The sequence below is a fragment of the Eulemur rufifrons genome, chromosome 15 (genome assembly GCF_041146395.1).
Source record: "Eulemur rufifrons isolate Redbay chromosome 15, OSU_ERuf_1, whole genome shotgun sequence".
NCBI classification, from domain to species: domain Eukaryota; kingdom Metazoa; phylum Chordata; class Mammalia; order Primates; family Lemuridae; genus Eulemur; species Eulemur rufifrons.
In genome coordinates, this window is record NC_090997.1 from 23,665,458 (window position 1) to 23,688,962 (window position 23,505).

General features: G+C 37.1%; 1 protein-coding gene across 10 annotated transcripts in view; it reads right to left on the reverse strand.

Moving 5' to 3' along the window:
- DST (dystonin) overlaps window positions 1–23,505 on the reverse strand; it is a 443,403-nt gene that overhangs the window by 103,968 nt on the left and 315,930 nt on the right. For all 10 annotated transcript variants that reach the window (XM_069487494.1, XM_069487495.1, XM_069487498.1 and 7 more), the window contains 10 exons: window positions 22,921–23,187; window positions 19,418–19,963; window positions 18,213–18,389; window positions 11,643–11,766; window positions 7,127–7,335; window positions 6,164–6,481; window positions 5,507–5,673; window positions 3,803–3,959; window positions 2,745–2,871; window positions 181–240 (listed from right to left, as the gene is read on the reverse strand). In XM_069487494.1, coding sequence (XP_069343595.1) covers window positions 181–240; window positions 2,745–2,871; window positions 3,803–3,959; window positions 5,507–5,673; window positions 6,164–6,481; window positions 7,127–7,335; window positions 11,643–11,766; window positions 18,213–18,389; window positions 19,418–19,963; window positions 22,921–23,187 — 2,152 coding nt within the window. The remainder of the gene's footprint in view (window positions 1–180; window positions 241–2,744; window positions 2,872–3,802; window positions 3,960–5,506; window positions 5,674–6,163; window positions 6,482–7,126; window positions 7,336–11,642; window positions 11,767–18,212; window positions 18,390–19,417; window positions 19,964–22,920; window positions 23,188–23,505) is intronic.

Genomic DNA, 23,505 nt, shown 5'->3' on the forward strand with positions numbered 1-23,505 from the left:
CAAAAATGCATGGAATGTCATATAAATGATATTTATAGAGATTTGTGACTATTAGATTAAATACCATTTTAATTCAGGTTTGAAATTTCAAATATAACTACTGGTCGCCTCTAAGAAGGTTTTCTCTCTCAAAAAAATATCAAGTTACATTAATCAATAAACAATTAAAATTATTATTACCTTTATTTGCCAAAAATTCCTGAGTATTTGCAGCTGTTCCTTCACCATTTACTACTCCACCTGTAAAAATATTAAAACTGAAGTAATAGTAGATCTCCATATATTTCTATACATTAATAGTAGATAGCATTACATCAAATCCTATTAAACAGTAATCATTCAAAAATGTTATTACTACTTGGAAACACAAAATGATTCAACTTCAAAATCAAATGAAAATCTAAAATTTAAATATGAACTATATCCTCTCTCTTTTTTTTTTTTTGAGACAGAGTCTCACTCTGTTGCCCGGGCTAGAGTGCCGTGGCGTCAGCCCAGCTCACAGCAACCTCAAACTCCTGGGCTCAGGTGATTCTCCTGCCTCAGCCTCCCAAGTAGCTGGGACTACAGGCTTGAGCCACGATGCCGGGCTAATTTTTTCTATTTTTAGTAGAGACGGGGTCTTGCTCTTGCTCAGGCTGGTCTTGAACTCCTGACCTCAAGCAATCCTCCTGCCTTAGCCTCCCAGAGCACTAGAATTATAGGCGTGAGCCACCGCGCCTGGCCTTAATTATATCCTCTCTTCTATGTAAAATTTATTCTTAAAGTAGTAACATCATCTTAAATACTAGAGTTTCAATATGTTTATATTATTATAATATAAATTAATCATTAAATATTAATCCATAAAAAAATCTGTGACAAAGTTGCTTTATTGCTAATGTTATCTTAATGATAAAGGTCCTGAAGCTCAGAAGGTGCTCAACATAGAAGAGTGTTGAACACAGTATAAATCACTGACAAACCAAGGAGCATCTGTCTTACTTAGGGATTGAAAATTGGCTGGTGCAGTTACACGGTGTTGTCATGGGTTTAATGGAGGCAGAATGATTTTTTTAAAGACATAAAAAAACCTAAAAGTTAAAAAACAAACAACTCTATTACTAAACTGACACTACAGCAATGCTGAGAGAGAGAGAGAGAGAGAGAGAGAGCACGCACACAGTGGTTAGAAGTACCTGAGTCTTGGTGTGTGACGCACCCGAATTTAAATTCCAGCCCCACTAATTCCTAGCCATGTGACTGGACAAACTAATCAACCACACCGATGGGAATAACAATACCTAACTATGGGAACTAAAGACCACTGTGAGAACTCAAGACCCACTGTCTAGCAAACAGGAACTACTCAGTGAGTAGTCAACTAATATTTCTCTTTTATTATTAATCTATTACAATCTAGCGTTGGGATCTTTTCATAACCAGAATCTTAAAAAATCAATTAGACTTTCTCATACTAGAACCCATTGGCTACCTATTCAAAACACAAACTCATTTCCCAAATCAACCACACAAGAATAAGTATAAACACATATAATAGAAACATTTAAATATCTGAAACTTAACTTTTGTCCTTTAAAAAAAAATCACACACAATGGCATTTCAGATGGAAGTGGAAATACCCCATAGATGCTCAAGACTAATTCCTACCATGCTTGGTAGTTATCAAGAGTCAAAGAAATAAAAAAGAAACAAACAAACAAAAAACACACACACACACACAAAAACCCACTTGGTACTTATATTGCAAATATAAAGGGGACATAAAGAGCTAAAATAAATAAAACACAAGAGAACTCCTTTTCTTAAAATTAAAAACCAACTTGACACTTTAGGAAGTCTGATTAGAAGAGAAAGGAGAAATCATCACACCATATATAATATGAGCATTCCCTGAAATGGGATTAATAGAGTGGAATAAATGGTTGGTTGAGAAAGGCCCAGCTGGAACAAGAGTATCACAATAGAGACAGCTGGGGGCCTGATCGGACTAGATAAACCACAGAGGATACACAGAACTCTCAGAATAAAGATATGAGACTGCCTTCTGTCTATGCTCGGAGTTTTTTTTGTTTTTTTTTTATTTAATATTGCATGTTTTAAACTAAAAACTATACCCACAACTTACTTAATTTTAGAATCAGTATTTATATGCAACTCTCCCGTTTTGTTGAGAAGAGTGGCTCAACCATGACTTAGATTGTGATTTAGATATGCTGGCCAACATGTTGAATAATTGTTTTCTTTAGGAATAGTATACCGAATAAAGAGGATGGGAATAAAATAAGAGAGGGCCCCTCTGCAGAAAAGAGCCATTTCCTTCCCCCACTTCTTTCCCAGGAGCCCAGACTCATTTCTTCATTAAAGATTATAATGAGAATAGAAATATTTCAAATAGAATTTCAATATACTCATTTCATTAAGGTAAAAAACAAATAAATTTGAATTTGATCTGCCCCCTACCTCAATATAACACTCCTTACTCTTATATATTAATTCGGTTACATTTTAATTGTGGTCTATAATAAAAGGAAACATAAGAGGGATCTGAAATTTGACTAGTACAGATACTTTTCCATGGCAGGCTTTAGTGTATTTATAGATGCCATCTTTCTTGTCACTTTCACTTCGTTATTTCTGAGGTTATTTTATGCATTAATTAAAAAATAACAAACACACACACAAATGAAATTAACATGACTGATTCTTATAGTTTTTGCCAAAACGTAAATAAAGCACATACCTGATTTAACTGCTGCTATTGCCTTTGCAGGGGTAGTCACAGCACTTATTAGGTTACATAGTGAGATCCCACTGTTGTTCACTTTCTGAATCTCTGGTGTTTTTAAACTCCACTTTTCTTGTAATTTCTTGAGATATAAAAACACATTATTTTTCAGTCTTCTTAATAGTTTCAAAGTTGTACATTATAACTCAAGTTCTTAAACATATCTTAAAGCTGTAATAATTGTGGGCCCTGATTTTGGGGGGAGTTGAGGAAAGAAAAAGGCACCATCCCTATTTGTTCCCACAGCCAGGTGACTGTTAGCGCTGTTAGCAGTGAGAAGTAGGGTATGGCCCATTCTGCATTCTGCTCCTTGCCACAGTGGAAGTAAGGTTATTCCTAGCTGCTACGGGTTCCAAAGCAACTGTCAACTGTTAAGTCTGTAAAACTGTAGGTCACAGCCAAGTTACAGGACAAAACAAAATGTCTTAGGAACATTAAAAATAAATGGGAATTCAGAATTCTACTTTATAGCGTGTTTTAGTTATCAAAATTTCAATGAATTTTTAAAAACATACACCTCCACAAATTTGGAGTGGAAAATTGCCATAACTGGTCACAGGTGTCATAACTTGAGTCAGATAACAAAATACTTGTGCACTATTTATGCAGGAGATTCAAATAATTTCTATCTTCAAATATGGATTATAGTGACTTTTACAAGCTAGCATAAAATGCTGAGTGAAGAGAAAGATCTTTTACTAAATATCATGAGAAATGGTATCAAAAATAACTGAAACTAAGTAGAGATTTAGTAAGGAAAGAAACTTGGATCCTAGAGCTGTCAGCAACTCAATACATCTTTTTTAAAAAAGCAAATTAACTGAAAGTATACGTCCTTCCTCAAATGACCAGTTAACCCCATGTTATGATTTCCAAAGATCAACAAAATATACAGTATATAGATGAGGATCTAACTTACATTAGATATTAGATCAAAGAAAATCACCATTAGTCTTTTAACCTTTCGTTACTGACAGTCAAATGAAAAATTAGTATTAGATACAATCATTCACCTTAGTTTCTTCCAAAGATTTTCCTAAATCCTCTGCACCAAAAGAAGGCTGCACAATGGGAACTCTTTCTGTTGTTTCTTTTATCCATGATTTCAATGATTTCACATGGACTTGGAAAACATCCAACTGTTCTTGACAAGAAGTTACAGCTTCTTTTCTAGATAACAAAAGTCATAAAAATTTAAGCCACAGAAAGAAGATGCTCCAAAGGACTAATTACTAATAAATAAATTCTTATTCCCATCTCAGGCTTAATATTAAGAAAACATCTTCCACGTGCAATCTAGTCCTTTGATATAGGAGGAAAGCTATCATAGGTGGTAAGTGAAATCGGCTAAATAACTCTTTGTTCCTCAGGCAAGGTTCACAGATAAAGACAGCAGCAGTCAAGAATCTGTAACCCATATGTAATGGCACTCTGTAATGTTACATAAACTCTAAGACTACATAAACAGTTTTAACATTATTTAGATTCAATGAGCTTTGATCTGTCTACTTTATGTGATGCTTAATGCCAGCAGGCACAGACCCAGAGGGAAACATTTACAAATCACCGACTTGAGAAAAACCTAATGCCACCTAGTGGTTTGTACACGCCACTACAGGCATGTTAATGGACGGATAAACGAGTGCTTCGGGAGTACAGATTGAAGTCTCCCAAAATGAGATGTAACCTAGTGACTGGAGAGACTCAGGAAGCTCCATGATGAACCATATGGATCTTTTTGCACGCTGAGCACCACGGAGGGAGCATACACACCCAGCACGCAAACCACCACAAGGACAATCACATGGAGCATGTGGATGACATGTGCACACATGCAAGTGTGCAGACACATAGGCAAATAAGAATACACCACAGTGGGACTGATTACTGATGACTACATGGTTCTAAAGTTGGACCCATTTGAAAGAAAAAAACCTAGAGATTACCTAAGGAAACCAAGAACATTTCTGTGGCAATGTGAACCAAATATCCCATGACATGATGGAAAATACAGCTTTGTGAGAAGTACAGACATCACTCAAAAGTTTTAGGTAGAGAATTTTGAATAAAGAAAGAAGACTAGCTGAAAGAGAAATGACTATTTTCTATCTCTTGGGGGTCTTCTATATCAACTCCAGGAAAATCTGAGGTATATTCTAAAGCAACACAAGATTAAAAATACAAAAGTTAAGTCACAAGGCCCTGTATAGCATTTTGGCTCAACTTAGGTTCATTCTCTTATTTCTTGTTTTTTCATGGACTCATGTCTCATCTGCTACTCTTTAAAAAATAAACTATTACATAAAAAAGGCCACACTGAAATTGCACTTAGTTTATGAATTCAGCTCAGAAAGTAAAGAAACAAGAGCTGTCTTTCAAGGCTATTTCTGCCTTTGCAAATAAAAATGTGATATTTGCTAACGGCTTCAGATATAGCCAGTTTAGATCATTTTCAGAAATACACTATCACCACCATTGTTTATATAATGCTTTCTGCTTTATATAAGAAGTATTGAATTTTCCTCTTAAACATTTTAACAAATATACTTAAGTTTAATAGCAAAAAAATTATCAAAAAATACTTATAAAGTAGCTGTATGCTTATTCTTAAGTTTTCAAAATTGTTTCAGTTATCTATATAAGTAAAAAAAAAAAAAAGGAATTCATTCTAATTAGTATCGAGTAGAAGAAAACACAGTTTTTTAAGTGGTGCTTACTTTTCTTTGATGGTATCCTCCATTTCTTTGAATTTCTTTGACAAATTATTTGTTTTTTCAAAAACCAGAGCCTTATCACCTGGTAAGCCATGGCTGGATATCTCCTTCAGGAGACTATGCAAAACTTCAAGGTCTTTCTTATGTTCTAAGAATTCAGAAGTTGATTCCTACAAAGCATTTAGATACTCAGTCAATACAGATGTTGCTAGATCTTCAACTGACATTCCATCCAGACATATGTAAGGGATCAAAATAGCTCTATTCAGAATTTCACAGAAGAATAAGTCTGCCTATGATCAGTACTCTAAATATAACTAAACACAGATAGGCTATTTGAAAGAGAATACAGTAAACTTTATTTAATTTAAAAATGCATTCTATATTTTGTCTCTTTGTGGGTTCTGGCACATAAGATGATACTCATTACCATCTATGATATGTGTGATAAATAGTATTTATTTCTAATCAATGAGCAAAGGCTTTAAAGGAGAAGATAGGGTTTTGAGATTTTTAAAAAGAGAAAACATAGATCTTCATTAATCTGTAAGCAATTAAAATGACAATTACTAATTAATTATAATTCTGCCAATAAGCATATGAGTTTGTCTTAACTGTTAATCTACTTGATCAGCGTCATGAGGATTTAGGGAGACACACCTGCATATGCTGAGACAATTCAGTAACATCTTTTCCTGGCACATCTACTTCAGTAAGAGCCTGAGTTTTTGTTTCCAAAAATGTCTGGAGCTTTTCTGAGAGGTTCTCAAACAGTTCTACTTTGGTTTTTAGCTCCTCCATTTTGGCAAGTTTTTCTTTGTGTTTATGACTTGCTTCCGCAAACCGAACAGACAAGTCCTTCATTTTGGCTTGCAGTGAGGATGCGGTGGATGGGTCTGTTGTTTCCATAAATTTCTTTACTTTTTCACTCATGGCATTGATACTGCTCTGACGACCTGCAATATCCTGTTCCAACAACTGAAACAAATCAAGTATTGCACATGTTTTATAACGATGTTTACAAATAATGTGACAGAATTTTTTAAAAAAATGACTACTCATAACAACATAAATTTGAACCACCTGTGACTAAGAGGGTTAACAGTGGAAACTGAATGACAAGTTTGAGCTGTCCCTTGAGGAATCTCATCCCAAATCTCTTCAAGGGAGCGTGGATAACAGCTGGCTAGTTGCCTGAACGAAGCAGGAGGCTGCTGCTACTCAGCAAACCCCCAAGATCTAATGGAGCCTGGGGATTAGCCATGGTCCTAATTTTTAAAAGGCCAGACAACAACATGATTGATCTGATTAGCCTCATGTGCAGCTGGCTGAAGCAACGATAAACAAGATAAGACTCAATGTCTGTATAAGCCCTCCATAATGAATAATATTCAAGAAAAAGTACACAAAACCCTTTTCTATACTTCTTTACAGGAAAACAGTTTTATATACTTTATTTCCTGCAAGCACTACTTCCCATACTGTTATATTCAGGAAACATCTTTTTTTTTTTTTTTTTGTATCCTTAGATTTATCTTAAATCTACTTATTCTTTAAGCTTATAAAACTGTTTTTTTTTTTAACTGTAAGTGGGATTTTTTTTCTTTTTACAAAGTCACTTACAATGTTTTTACTGATGATATCCTGAAGAGCAGCAGAGTTTAAGGGCACTTGGCCTTGTTCTTTCAGAGAACTTTCCACACTCCCCATCCAGTCCAGCATTTCATCCAAGCCGTCCTGCACACTCAGCGAACGCGTCAGGGTTATCTGGAGTTTTTCATTTCGTTCATTAACAGACTTGGACAGATCGTCGTATCTCCCAACAATGTCATCTAATCCAAACAGATCAGGAAATGTTAACCACCCCAAGTTCTATTTGCCCTATTCCTTTTCAAAAATACACCAAGGTACACCAAAAATTTTCTACACAAAAATTTAAAACAGAAAAAAGTTTAAATGATAAACTCATAATGCATAATCAGGATACCACCTAAAACCTTAAGAAGTAAAGAAAGAAGAGAGCCTGATGGAAAATGAAAAATTGAAGTCTTAAAAAAAATATTATGTATATCATAATAACTGCATTTGAAACCAGATTTTTTGGATGCATAAACATTTGAATTATCCTAGATGAAAGAGCAGTCCAAACAGCAAACCTTTGGAATAAATATTGGTTCTCAATCTAACATTTCAAATTAGCCATCCTTATTGATAACTATTTGGAGGAAAAAAAAGTGACAGTCAATACACAGCTATCCTGAATAGACAATACACTGTTATATTTATCAAGAATTAACTTTTACATGTAAAAATTATCACTCTCCCTCTCTTCCTCCCTCATACACATATGCTAAGCTTTGTCATCCTTCACAACTTAAGCAAAGTACTCAAATACACAGCAATTGGCAGATACAAATGAATTGAGAAAATAATGAAAATCCACTTAGAGAAAATTGAGATTTGCTTCTAAAATAGACAAAAATTGAATTTATTTAAAAGTTTAATAGCAGGAAAAAGGGAAAAATAAACTTAACAGGCTAACTAACCTATCTCATATGAGATAAGCTTTACTTTCATTTCTAAAGATTTTAGATGGTAAAAAAAAAAAAAAAAAAAAACCCTTTCTGGCTTAGTTTTCATTTGACTACATTTTAACATCCTGCATTCTATATTGCAGACCAATAAGTAGTTCAAAGAACAATGGTTTTTCATGTATTCATCTCTCTGAAATACAATTTTTTAACCATGAATTTAATTCGTCATCTATTGTTCAAGAATTCAGAAAGTATTTGAATTATTTCTGAATGCTTTAGTCTGAAACATTGTAGAATGCTTCAAGAGGAGAAAGTTGTGACTTGAAACATCTCTATAAAAGAAATATCTTACATGCTGTGTTTTGTCCATGAAACATAATCCATATACCAAAACAATATTTCTTTTAGATTATTTTAATGCTACATCATGAGAAAACAGCTGGTCAAATTTTCACTGAATTGAGAGGTTAAGTTTAGATGATTTAAAGAGACAATCATGCTCCTCTGACTAAACACAATGAAGCCCACAAGAATGTTTGTGGGGAGGGCTAAGGCATTTAACATGCACCAAGATGCTATAAGCAGAGGAAACAAGCAGTGGGTTCAAATATGAGCCCTAATTTTAAAGTCACAAGAGCAGATGCTCTGAATTGCAGCTGGAGATTGGCAGGTTAGCTGCTACTCAGTTAGGCAACTCTGTGATCTGTTTAGCCATGGTAAGTGATTTTTCCAAACAAAGTCGGCTATTGTCATATAACAAACACACTTTAAGTGCTACTGTTTGCTATGGACTGAATGTCTGTGTCCCCCCAAATTTGTGTGTTGAAGCCTAACCCCCAATGTGATGGCATTTGGAAGTGGGGCCTTTGGAAGGCGTCCTATTATGATATAATAAGAAATATTAGGTCTCTGACCTCAGTTCCTGACACAGTTCCTGACACAGAGCTCCTAAGACCTTTGTGATTTCCTAAGTAATAAGGGCATCTGACACAGTTCCTAAATCCCTTGAATTTCCTGGGTGATAGGAGCATCTTTTGTTCTAAACAGGTAATGATCAGTGGACTCCTGGACAGTCTCAGGATGGGGGCTGGTTGACAGGGGAAGCAATCATGTCATCAAGAGTGTTGGAACTTTCAGTCTCATCCCCTAACCTCCAGGGAGTGTAGAGCATCTGAGAGCTGAGTTAATATATCCATGGTCAATGACGTAATCAGTCATGCCTATGTAATGATGTCTCCATAAAGGACTGGGCTCGGGGAACTTCCAGATAGCCGAACAAATGTTAGTGTCTGGAGGGTGGCTCAGAGAGGGCACAGAAACTCTGCTCCCCTTCTCCCATACCTCACCCTACTCATCTCTTCCATCTGGCCATTCATCTGTATCCTTTGTAATATCCTTTATAATAAATGGGTAAATGTAACTAAAGTGTTTCCCTAATTCTGTGAGCTACTTTAGCAAATTAATTGAACCCAAAAGGGTCATGGGAACCCTGATTTATAGCTGATCAGTCCAAAGTATAGGTCACAACCTAGGATTGGTGACTGGCCCCTGAAATGGGGGCAGTCTTGTGACACTGAGCCCTTAACTTTTAGCATGTGATGCTAACTTCAGGCAGATAGTATCAGAATTGAATTGCAGGACCCCCAGCTGGTAACCACTTGAGAATTGCTTGGAGTGGGGGGAAAACACCCCACACATCTGTTCATAGAAGTGTTCTTTGTTGTGCTGAATGGCATGAGAGAGGAGGAAAACCACAGGGTTTTCCTATCTCTCTGAGGAGGTAATGAGGTCCTGAGGGTGGAGCCCTTGTGAATGGGATGAGTGTCCTTATAAGAAGAGACGTGAGAGAGATGATCTCTCTCCATCACTCTCGACCATGTGGGGATACAGCAAGAAAGAAGCCATCCGTAAGCCAAGAGGAGGCCCTCACCAGGAATCTGACCACACTGGCACCCAGATCTCAGCCTTCCAGCATCCAAAACTATGAGAAATAAACGTTTGGTGTTTAAGTAACCCAGTCTAAAGTATTTTTGTTACAGCAGTCTGAATGAAAACACTGTTTATTCTATACTTCTTAGTGATAAAATATTGTCACTGAAGTAAATTCTTTTTCTAAAAATTATTTTAGAAAAGGTACAAAAAATCTACTGTAAGAATGTTATTTTTTTCAAAGTCATTGGTGTACTTAGAAGTCAGATATATCTTGGAGAAACTCCTCTATATCTTAAATACAGTTTCACATATTCCTAGAAAATTGTGCCAGAGAGTTTTAATGTCTTAAAATAATGTAACAAATGACTTTTAAAAAACTAAGAATGGAACTGTATACACTTAACAATGGGAAAATGTCAAAATGCTTCTTCAAATAACAAAAATATAAGTAAGATTAGTCTGTCTTTCTCCTTCAAATCCCTGTACCCAAGTAGGTCCTTACAGCAATGGCCTCCAGTATGGATACACAAGATGGTACATTGGGACAGGGAAACAATGTTAGAAATTCATTCATATTTTCATCTTATACTTTAAAATTCTATATTTTTGTGTTTTATAATTATAGTACATATAATATAATAGTATAGTAATATTACATATAATTTATGTGCATATATATGTGTACATTTGAGGGTACAGGCTGAAAATCATTTTTGATAAGGACACATGATCAAAAAAGTTTGGATGTCTGTAAGAATGAAAAAAAGCGTTTCCCTTCTACAGAGTGGTCTTAGAAAAGCAAAGTTCCATCCTTCCCTTCATATAAAATTTCTACCCAGATTTTAATTCATGCTCTGTCTGGGGTGAAACATATGTCTCATCATCTGCTGTGAAGGTTTTTATTTCACACATTCCCACATAGAAATATATAATAACCTCAACCCACACATTAAATATTATGAAAAGCAGCAAAGTAAATACAAAAATACATACAATAAGACAGTAAAAAACACTGAGATAATCCATTGTACATTTAGCATAAACTAAATACTGTGAGTAGATAAAAAGAATAATACCCAGTAGTTCTCTCAAGAAATACATTCACCTAATGCAAGAGGGCACAAAAGTATCACTATAACTACTAACAAATTTCTAGCATCACTGAAGAATTGGGGTAACAGGGACCCTAAGTTTGAGTGAGACCACTCAAAAACTTCCTGTAGAGCATAGAGAAGCACTGCTTTAAAGCATATCTCTCAACTCCTTAAACTCCCACTATTGATAAAGACCCTCAGAAAGTCTATTTTGAAAGTCTATCTCTAGGTTTGAAAGTCTATCTAGGTTGAAAGTCTATCCTCTGCCCAATCCCATCAACCAAGAGAATTTTGTAAAGTTCTACTTCTTGTGGTGGACATTACATAAAGAGTTTCTGTTACATTTTATAAATATAAAATTTAAATTTAAATATACTCATTTCACGAGACATAGCCCCACCCCTAAGACTCTAATATACTTGTCAAAGAAGGCATGCCTTTTCCCAGATTCAGCAACACCATTCCACAACGATCACAAACGACATAATAGATAGTCGTGAACATTTTCTCCCTATCTATCAGAACATCTTTATTTAGAATTCACCTGTGAGACAGGAAACAAGGCAATGAATATCTTACCAAGTGTTTTCTGGATATCATTCTTGGCTGGAAGTAAAGATCCCCTGGCATCTAAAAGCACTTCAGCTGTTTTTTTCAGTTTCTCTACAGCAACCTGCTGACTTGATATTTGTCCTTGCAGAGCCTGTAGGATTAAATGCTTTTCAATTATACTCAGTAGGACTAAATAATAGATTTCTAATATGGAAAAAAATGATTTAAAAGATAAAAGTTAAATTGGACAGAGTAAACTTTTCATCATATGAACTTTCACCATCATAAACTTATTCCATTGTTCTTAAAATAAAGCCAGTTATAAAGCAGCATTAGCAAAAGCATCAGACAAGCTGGATAATGCAAACTCAGTTTTACAATAAACCCCTGGGCATATGTTCATAATAATTTGCCTGATCTTACAACCCTCTAACTTTAGCCTGAGTTATCCCTCAGTCTCCACTTCTAGGCCTTGTGCAATATCCCAGCTACCACCAAAAAAAATGAAAAAGAAAGGAAAGGAAGGAAGGACAAAAAATAAAAACCTTCTGGACTATTTCTTACTTCAGGTAAAGAGATAATCAATGACGTCCCTATCAGTAGATCTTGACTCAATGCTGAGTCATGTTTATATCTGTTAATTCAATAAAAGTTGCCATCTTACTTCAATTAGAATGGACATTATTAAAAAATAAAAAAAATAGATTTTGGCAAGGAGGCGGTGAAAAGGGAATACTTATACACTGTTGTGGGAATGCAAATTAGTTTAAACTCTGTGGAGATGGGTACAGAGATTTCTCAAAGAACTAAAAGTAGATCTACCATTTGATCCTGCAATCACACTACTGGGTACCTACTCAGAGGAAAAGAAATCATTATATCAAAAAGATGCCTACACTCATGTTTATTACAGCACAATTCACAATCACAAAGATATGGAATCGACCTAAGTGCCCATCAACTGATGAGTGGATAAAGAAGATGTGGTATATATATATATATCACATATATATATGTATGTGTATAAGTACATATGTGTATATATACACATATATACACACACACATATGATGGAATACTACTCAGTGATAAGAAAGAATGAAATAAAGGCATCTGCAGTAACTTGGATGGAACTGGAGGCCATTATCCTTAGTGAAGTCACTCAGGAACAGAAAAATAAATGCTGCATGTTCTCACTTATAAGTGAGAGCTAAACTATGGCTACACAAGGGCACATAGTGTGGTATAATGGACACTGGAGACTCACATGAGGGGTGGTTGGGAGGGAGCGAGGGATGAAGAATTACCTATGAAGTACAATGTATACTACTCAGGTCATGGGTACACCAAAAGTCCACCACTATACGATATATACACATAACAGAATTCAACTTGTACCCCCTAAATCTATTAAAATAAAACAAACAAAAATAAATCAATAAAAGTTACTGAACATTTAAAAAATTCAAAAAGTCTTGCTATATTTGTGAAAATACAAAAACAAAACCAGACACAAAGCTAACCCACAGGGATCTTACACTCTAAGGCAGGAAGTGATAAGAGCCAACGGCGAGTAAGAAAAATGTTACTGGAAGTGCAGAGGAAGAAATATTCGGGAGGGAAATGAGGGGTCACCTCAATGGTGATGGGTCCTCAAGAAAAGTATGGATCTGGGAGAACATTTCCCTGCAAAACAAAAAGAGGACACCAAGATGGGTACAGAAAAATCACAGGAGAAGGGGAGAGTCCTACTAGTTTGAAAATATGTATGGGTGAAAAAACAAAAATAGGGCTGGAAAAGCCTCAAATGTCAGGCTAAGGAGTTTACATTTTTTCCCGTAGCAATGGGAATTATTCAAGGCTTTTGAGTAAGATGTTGACATGCTCAGGGGTGTCCGATAGCAGGGCTAATTTCCCACTGCATGGGAAAAAGTCAATGGGGAAGAAGCAAGGCAGAGATAGACACCAGTTGGGGGCAACTTCAGCAGTAACAAAGCAGTGAGGACCACTGAGGACTAAGGATAACTCTACTCCTCAGTCATCTGGATTAAGAAAGTGGAATTAGTTACAGAGTTGGGAAGAGTCCAAAGGAATTGGTAAAATGTTACCAAAATTGCCCAATATGGTAAGGACTAACAACGTGTGGCTTTTCAAATTTAAATTAGTTGAAATTGAATAAAATGAAAAATTCAATCCCTCAGTTGTACTAGCCACATTTCAAATGCTAAGAAGCCATGTGTGGTGACTAGTGCCTGCCTACCAGAATGGATAGAGCAATTATAGAACATTTCCATCATCATAGAACAGTCTATTAGACAGCACTGCTTGAAGGGGCAGGAACAAAGGACAAGAGGAGACAAGCTGAAAGAAGTATCCAAAGATTTTGAGCTAGACATTAGCAGAACTTGTAAACAAAAGTGAGAGCGAGTTTAGGAGAAAAGGAGAGGCTGTTTTGGAGTTCATGACTTTGAAAGTGGTCTTAGGACCCTCATATAGGAAAAAACAGCAAAGCTGGGAACTGAGGAGCCTCTGAACACAAGCTGGAGCTAAACAGAAAGAACCGGAGGCCAATATACATGACAAGACAATGAGACAGCACAGGAACACTAGAAAAGGAGATTTCAAAGAATCATGAAGAATGTTTATATTTAAATATAGAGAAAGAGATAGAACAAATGTGACCAGGGAGGTGGAAATGGGCCCAGAATAATTCTGTCCCCAAAGCTTAAAGGAAAAGGGAAAGGGAAAAAGGTTAACGGTGTCAATTGCTTCAGAAAGGATAATGTAAACCAAGACTAATGAGTCCTTGAATTTACTGAATAGAAGTCCCTGCTGATCTCTGAGTGAGCAGATGCAGTTCAACAGTGAGAATGAGGAGAAAAAAGGTAGAAGCAGGAGCCACAGATAAGTCTTCCAGAAGTTTGGCCCTACATTCCTAACACCGCTGACAGAGCCCTGCCCAAGTGGGCTGCCTGATCACACAGGTCCTATGCTTGGCTTTGATTTCACTCAAGGTACTAGCTCCGCTTCTACTCCTACATTCAGATTTCCCAGTCCCGTATGTTCAATTACGATGAACTCATTCCTGGCGATGGGCCCAGGTTTCCAACTGCCTCTTGAATGTTTCCATCTGGGTGTTTCCAACAGTCAACTCAAACTCAAAAAAGCTAAATCTGAACTCATCTTCTCATTCCCTATAGCTGTATTTCCTTCTGGGGTCAAATCTAATCACCCTAATAGTAAACCTGAAGCTCCTCCTAGACACCATCCTCTCTAAGGCTTCTTTTCCACATGCAAATCAACCATCAAGTCATGACTATTTTACCTGCTTAATATTTTTTTAAAACTAACTTTTGCTCTGATCAAAATTTCTGGATCACTGCAGTATAATTTCTCAGTTAGATTACTGCAGAAAGACTCCTACTGTGCTCCTGTCTCCAGCCACTTCTTTGCTATAGGTCCCAACATATTTTATCTAAAATATATATCTGACCATATATCACTCCCCTGTTTAAAATCCTTCAGTAGCTTCCCTTCATAATAAAGGCCAAGACTTGAGCATGCTGTAAAAGGTCCAATGAAATCTATTCCCTAATTCTATTTTCACTCTCATCTTTCTCTACTTCTTGTTCCAGAAAAATCCAACAACACAGCTATTTCTTAGCTACTTACTCCCACTGGACCCAATGCCTTAACTTCTCTACATATCAACCTTTTCATGCAACTGACCCCCTACCGTCCTGAACCTGGCTCTTATTCGCCCTTTAATACTCAGCTGGGAAACCTTCCCTAACTGTCTCCTCACTCCCAGTTTTGTGAAGTACTCTCCAGTAGGAGCTCCCATAAATACCTGGTGACTATTACTGAATTTATTTGTCTCTTCTATCAAACTATTATATCCCCGACTTGAGAACTAAGGAATGTCTCCTAGTCAGCTTTCTAATATCAGTGCCTAGACCAGTGCTTGACTGACCCATAGCAGGCTCCAGTAAAATTTTCTGGAATGAATGAGTAAGTAAATAAATGAAGATATTAAGTGCAAGCCCTAAATAGGGACTCTTCTATTTCAGTGGTATTTATTATTATTATTTTTAAAAAATGCTTAAAGCTAATGACAAAAATGTCCTCAACTAATCATAATCCAAGAAACAGTGACGACATGCAGGTACATGTCAAAAGGCCCACTATGTTCAACATGTCATCTGAATACCAGATCCTACAGTTGTGCCAAGAGACCAGAGAATCCTCATCAGAGTGGATCTGTTGGGAAATTCTCCTAGAGGTTTTGTTACAGAAAGTCTCAGAAATACCCCAGGATATGAATTTTATCTATAACCAAACTGAAGTCTAGGCTACAGGGACAGCTTATTCACATCACAAGTTTATTTAGGAGATGAAATAAAGTTAAAGGCACCCCCCACAAGAAAATTATTTTTCAGTGTGAGTTCACCAAGGGCAAAGGCAGAGTGTTCATATCATTGTGTCTTCACAAAACCCAGCACACAAATGTATATATATATGAATAAATGAATGTAAAAGTTATCACGGTTCTATAAAAACATCCAATGCCAAAGATGGTCCTGCCTATCACCTTCTAGCTTAGAAGTGAAACATAAAAGCAGCAGCTCCTCTTCACTTCTTTTCAAAACATTCTATGCCATTACTCTTGATAATTATATTTGATAGAGTTAATAGTTTTTAATTCCTAACCTGTATCAAGTTATAATTTAATGAAAATAGTGGTTTATAGTGCCACTTTGAAACAAAACTGCTACTTATAAGTACTCAAATAGGTACCCTTACATTGTTTTGAATGGATTTCAAGGAAATTACAACACGAAAGAAGCATTTCTGACAGGAAATACTCCAAGATTATGCCCTGGGTCTCCTTGCCTGGACCAGAAAAGAGTGAAATCTATAAAACTGTGGGCATTTGTCCAGTTAATCAAGGTTTCTGACTTTCACACCCTTCCAGGGATCGGTGCAAATCTGGAAGGTAGACATCGTCAGTCAACACGCTCTGACCCCAGGGCTGGTTTCAAACCCAGGCCTCTAGACTGGTCCCAGAATCCTGTCTTCTGTGCGTCTTATGCGGCTAAAATCTTGTTTTATCCACTGATGTCCCTGGAAGGGGATCTTGAGGAATGTTACAGCACAGCGGTATCAGACTACTGACAACAAAGTTCACAGTTCTTCGAATAATAATGTTAATAACACCATACTATTGGACAGAATTATTTCAAATAAACTAATTGGGTGTCCCAAAATTCCATTTATTATACAATAGAATCTAAGTAGGACATAGTATGTTAAATGTAGAAAGGAGTGATTTTTATAGTAGTCTTATGTATTTATGTTATGGTTAAAAGAAAAGTAATTGTAAAACGTTGTTAATAATAAAGAAAGAAATGGAGACAACCTAATCCTCATAAAAATTTATCCTTGATACATTCTGAGATCCCCTGCAACAAAGATGTATACATATGCCAGGAAGGACTTTATTATATATGTAATTTTTAAAATTATGCTGTGGCTTAATTAGAATTCATTTTCCTTTCAGATGTCTCTCTCCATTTTATATTCTTTAACTGCCTTAGGACTAGAGGAGTCTTCTTTTACGGCACTTGCCAAGTAAGTTCTTCTGTTTTAAAATTAATCCATGCATCTGTTTAATTAAAAAGTCATAGCATTCTAGCATTCTTTTGGATTTTTCTTTCTTTTTCTTTCCTCTAATTATATAAAAATTATTTTATACAGGATATAATCAATTACCTAATATAGATCTCACTTTAAACGTATTTCTATTTTATATATTTCCCATACTAAAAATATCGAATTTACTAACTAAATGTAATACAGGCAATCTTAATCATTTTAAACTACTGACATTTCCTACCAAAATAATGGCCTTAATGTCACAGTATCTCCTCTGCTCCCATTACATACACTGTCCGTGAACATACAATCAGGTGGGAACTGAAAACTTAATTAAAACAGATCTGTTTTTGTACTTGTGGAAAAGAAGAAGAAAAATAAAAACAAAGACAAAAATCCAGGCCAGGCACACTGACTATAATCCTAGCGCTCTGGGAGGACAAGGCAGGAGGATCACTTGAGGCCAGGAGTTGGAGAAAAGACAAAAATCCAGGACTGAAAACACACATCTGAAGGAAAGAGGCGATCCCTGGGAAGGCTTCATCCATCTGAGGGTGCTGACCTGGCCCAGGGAACCTCCCTGGTATCCACTGAGGTGGGAGCATAAACAATGAGAAAGATAAATAAGTGGCCTGGACAATATTCAGTTTTGTGTAGGGAGGAGGGGCTGTGGAACGCAGGTAACAAACCCTAACGGCAATGTCAAATCGGTTAAATAACAGAAGAGGGAAAAAAAAAAATGAATGGACTGTGGAGAAACAGAGTCATAACTCCCTCTGGAGGAAGAAGTATACTTTGCACATCATTTTTCCCCTACCCTAGGTGAAACTATCACAAAAGTATGGGAAACTGGAATCCTTTCAGTGAGACTATTGAAGGATTGGATCTCTCTCTTGTGCACACTCAATCTCTCTCTCTCTCTCTCTCTCTCTCTCTTTTTACCTTGGTCTCTTCCAATTGTCTTTGCAGATTTTTGGGGTCCACAGCAATAGGTTCAGATAAGTGTTTGCTCGCTGTGGCCTCACAGGCCTGGAGCCCGGAAATAAGTCCACAGGAAGCGTCTTCATAGTGTTGATATTTATCCACCAGATCCTTAAGATTATTTCCAAGAACATTGCACTAAAATTCAAAAGAGAAAAGGGGTAGGAGATTAAAACCCATTATTTTCATTTGCTTCAAGTAACTTTAGGACCTCTGAACTACGTAACTTGGAAAAAACGAGACTTCAACCAAAGTTAAGGAAAACTCTGTAGGGCTAAGATTTTCTCCTTCATATGAAGAAGCATTCTCTAAGAAGCCAAAAAGTAACCATAAAAATCAGGAGATAGTTCTAGATTTTACCAAGTCAAAAACATATTTACGAGGGCTGGGTCTTAACTCTGAATGAAGGATAAAGATATCAATCATCAGTGGAGGCAGATCTACAGGGCACATTCCCAGTGGGTTTTATACACCATGTGTATAGACATGCATTTGATGGGAAGGTTTTTAAGGTGCTTAATAAATTGTTTCCACATGTTGCACAAGATTAACACAAGGAAGGCAAATAGTCTATTTGAATGAAGTAACGCCCAAGAGCCAACGATGGTCTTCAAATCATTTATGCTACCTGGTAAGTCTGTTCAGTTTATGTTGCAAACAGAGAAATATATTCTAAGCTTTTCTTTTTAAACAGCACTCTTTTACTTGTCCACAGAAGAAAAAGAAGCAAACCAGTCTGCTAGTCATTAAGTATTGAAATAATATCCTGATCCAATATCTGTAAGACAAATACTTGTAGTATTTGTGAAGAGAATAATCTGAGACGAAATTTCTGTCCCCAAGCTTGAGAGGCAGCAGACTAGAAATACTCTCTTTGCTTAGCCAATACGTAAACGCCATCTGGTGGTCATATTGGATATTAGACCGTTTCAGAGAGAGAGCTTCCTGGAAATCACTCTCAAAACTAACTAACTTTAAGCACCTAATCTTTAAGCACATTTCTCAGAGGTAGAGAGTATGAATAAGACTGAAATGTGATAAAACTACCTTTTCTCTCTGCTTCGGTTTTTAGATTTCCTGCATCTAATTCCAAAACAAAGAGGACAGAGTGAAAATATCTATAATCACAGAATTATCTTTCCTTTAAAAAACAAAATTAAAATTACCTTAGAGTAGAGAGACCTGAACCGATCAGTAGCATGATCCAGTTTGCTCTGAACTTCTCTGTGGGTTGCAGAAGTGTCAATATTGGCCTTGTCAACCTTGCTGCCGTCTCTCTTGCTGCAAGATTTGGCAGCTTCTAACACTCTGTTTCCGGAAATGGTGATGTACCTCAAGTCACCTTTGTGAGAAATAACATCTTCTGAGAAACTCTTCTGCCTCTTCAATTTGGTCATTAAACCACTGAAGTCATCTGCACCTGCCTCCAGGTTTTCAAGTTCTTGCTCTGACTGCTGTAGCCAGTGCTCAAACTCGGCATAATCAGAGTCGAACTTTTCTAATTCTTCCTGCAGAGAGTGCGTTAACTTCATTTTCTTCTCTGACTCAGCCAGCGCAGTTTCATAATGTGCTTTCAGTTCTTTCATGTTCTTTTGCAGTTTCTCCTTCTCCTCAGGGGAGAGATAGTGACCCTGTTTCTCGAGCAAGGCTTGTGCAGACTGAGTGGCTATGATGACTGCTTGGTGCTGAGAGATGATCTTCTCATGTTGGGCCTATGTAGAAACAAATTCACTGTAACCTTCAAGCAGTGACAGGGTTACACTGTAGACAGCTCCCTGTTGCTTCAGGACTGGCAGGACTCAATGATCGACAGGGCTATAACTTGCTTCTCATTCCCCTTTTCAAGCTGCACAATATTCCCCTTTTATGCATGAATTTCAGAATAGGCAGAGCTGCATTTTGAGCACTCCAACCTTATTTTTAAGGAAGTTTGCAACCTTCTCTAGAAAGTATTTAGACAATCACATAGGACAGATATTGTTTTGGAGAAGTTTGGAAAAAATGTGATAAATTTCTACTCCAATTCTAACACAAGCATCTATAATCTGATCTCATTTTGCTCACTGCTTCCTTACAGTTACCCAGAAAGGACCGCTAATGTCTGTACCTAATTATTGAGCAAATAAGTACAAAATGTTTTTTATTAGGAAATGATCCTGGAAAAGCATTTAAATAGGAAAAAGAATCTGTAATTTTAAAGCTATAAAAACATTTCAACAATGATTAAGCAAGGACACTGTACATTCAGAGAAGCTCAGTGAAAGTTACAGGGACAGATAAGAGAGAATACGAGAGGGAGCTATCAGCTTCACTACGCCTCAGTTTCCTGCATGTGAAAATGGAGACAATAACTCCCACACATCACAGGTTTGCTGGAAGGAGTACATGAGATCACACACGCAGAGTACTTCCCGCAGAGCCTGGCACGTGCCAGAGATTCAAATCCACTCTGAAGGCAGGAAAGCCGGGCTCCCGGGCAGGCGTGCTGTGAGCAGGTCACAGGTATGAGCTACTGGTCCCCTCAGCCTCTAGGGCAGCAAGTGGGCCTCAGGTGGCTAGAGTCCCTTTCCCTCCAGCCATAAGCATCTTTTCCCATTCACCCCAATATGCCACACAAATGAGGCAGAAAGGAAAATAATCCTTTTGGGCAATTTTCTGTGTTTCTTATAATGGCTTACATGGAGCCAAATAACCTGATCCTGTTACCTCCTAGCTCCTTCTACTACCTCCAACCTCTTTGCTGCTCCCACCTCTACCGCCCTCCCCACCTTGGTAGACTTTAGGGTCTTTTTCTCTGTTGTTCTTTGTCTAGTAACACATCTTTCATCAGTCGTCTCCTTGAAGTCCTATTTAAACATGGAAAACTGGCCCCCAAACCCACGCTCAACCATCTTCACCTAACTCCTTAATGTCTCTCGCTTAGCACTCACCACCGTCTAACACACCGTCTAACTTAGTTATCGGGTGCTGTATCGCCCTCACCCCCCTAGCATGCAAGCACCAGGACAGGAACTTACTTTGCCCACTGGGGAGTCCCAAGCACCTAGAACAGTGCTGGCACATGGGGGCTGCGTACAAATGACTATATGCTGTGAAGTGAAAAGGACTTAGAAGCACTGCTACAGGGCAACCGTTCACTGATCCCCATTAGTCAGCTGAGAACAGGCTCATTAACATCAGGACCCTCATCTGTAACAATGCCTGCCGCATTGTGGGCGCATGATAAATATTTTTGACTAAATAACACTTCTTCCACCGACTGTCTTTGGTATTTGAATTATATTCATATGCTACACTCCAAAGAGCTTTGCACATAATATCATGGATAGATACATAGAATACCTTATAAATTATCAAATCCATCCCCTTCCTTTTACAGTGGAGGAATCTCAGCTTAAGGAGGAGAATGGCTTAGCTGAGGACATGTGGCACAAGTACTGAGAGCTAGAAATCTTGGTTCAGGCCCTTTGGCCATCTCTCCACTCCACCAGGAGATTAGGACTTCCTAAAACGCATTCAGATTCCTATATTCTTAGAGGTAAAAAGATCAGAAGGGAATTGTCATACTGTCGCTAAAAACAAGGGCTTTCCTGTGTGACATCTTTATTGTTTAAGTCCACCCACTGGTATTTGTCACTACTTTGGGCAAGTTACTAAACTTCCCTGACTTCTTTGTAACTGACTCATAAAGTTCCTTTAAGAATTCATCAGTTTTTTCCATTTTAAGAAATCTTATTTTTTATAGTAAGGTCCTATAATAGTCCCTTAATACTGGGACACAATAAATACTTCCACACTTCTTCTGGCATAATTTATATTTTCTGTAAGAACCTCACAGACAGCATCCTACTCTAAAGATTCCAAAGACAAATAGTGAAAGGAAAATAAACTGAACTGCAAAAATTTCTAAAGTCCAGTCATCCAACTACCAAAAGCCAAACATGGAAATAAAAGTATCAGTTACATGACACTTGAGAAATGGTTCTACGAAAGTTGCCCTTGTTCCTAGAGTACCATTAATGTTAGCTTTAATTTCCATCATGCAGTTAACTTTTAGAAGGACTTTTATACCTCTTCTTAAAAATAGCCTTCACCGTATAGATGAGCTGAGCTCAGGAAGAACTTAAATGAGCTCAGGATTGCACAGCAAGCTAGTCCATGAACATGGATTAGCATTTAGCAGAGCAACTGAGCACGTGGCCCAGTTTTAAATCCCAACTCTACCCCTTAGTAGATGTGTAACTTCAGAAAGCTCCTTTAATACTGTAAGTTACAGTTTCCCCATCTGTAAAATGAAAATAAAAACCTCAAAGAGTAACTGGGATGACTAAATGTGTTAGGATGGAAATTGCTTGGAAGAGTGCCTGGCCCACTGCAATTGCTCTAATAAATATTAACTATTATTATTTCTAAAATTAATTCCTTATAATTCGGCTTCACTTACATGGAGAATGCCATATCTAATGATTTATTTCTCATTACTTTTTTTTTACTTTCTTAGAAGTCTCACAATAATTTATATTTGACATAATGATGAATCTAGAAAAAAAAGGACTTTACTCTCCGTGGTCATTAAGATTTGAAAAGATAACTCATGTGCTAGGTTTTTTCCACCTTTACTGACCTGGAAATAGAATTTAACAATATCATTACATTTACAACAGCGTACCTTAACTTTCTGGTATTGCTGGTTCAGATTCTCCTCGGTGGTTCCAACTTGCCCATCAACATCAGTTTCCAGCAGGTTACCGTTAACTTCATCCTCTTCTCCCATCATCGACTTGCCATCACTTTCTTGAAAATGGGTCCCATTCTGCTCAATTACCTGTTTGTGTTTTGTCTCTGCCCTTTCTGAGTCTTTGTCGACATTGGACAACCAGTCTAAAAGGTTTTCTATCTTGGTTTTGCTTTCTTCCAGCTGCTTCACAGCTGCAACCTGGGCAGGGAAAGTTCACAAGAGGTCATCTGAACATGGGCTGAGGCAGTTTTAAGACATTCCAGAAGTGATCAGATCATTTTAAATTAGAACGAGGATGCTAAAAAACTGACACACATTGAAAACTTAGCTCATTGAAATTAAATGTGAGAGCAACAGGAAGTTACTTTGAAGTTTTCACTGTTCCTAAAAGTGCATTCCAAAATCTTATCATTGATGAGTGATCACATATTTCACAAGTGGAAAGTCTCACCGCCCCACTTACATTTTAAGAAAAAGTTAAGCAAAGCCAACTCGTCAAACCTTTTGTAATATTTG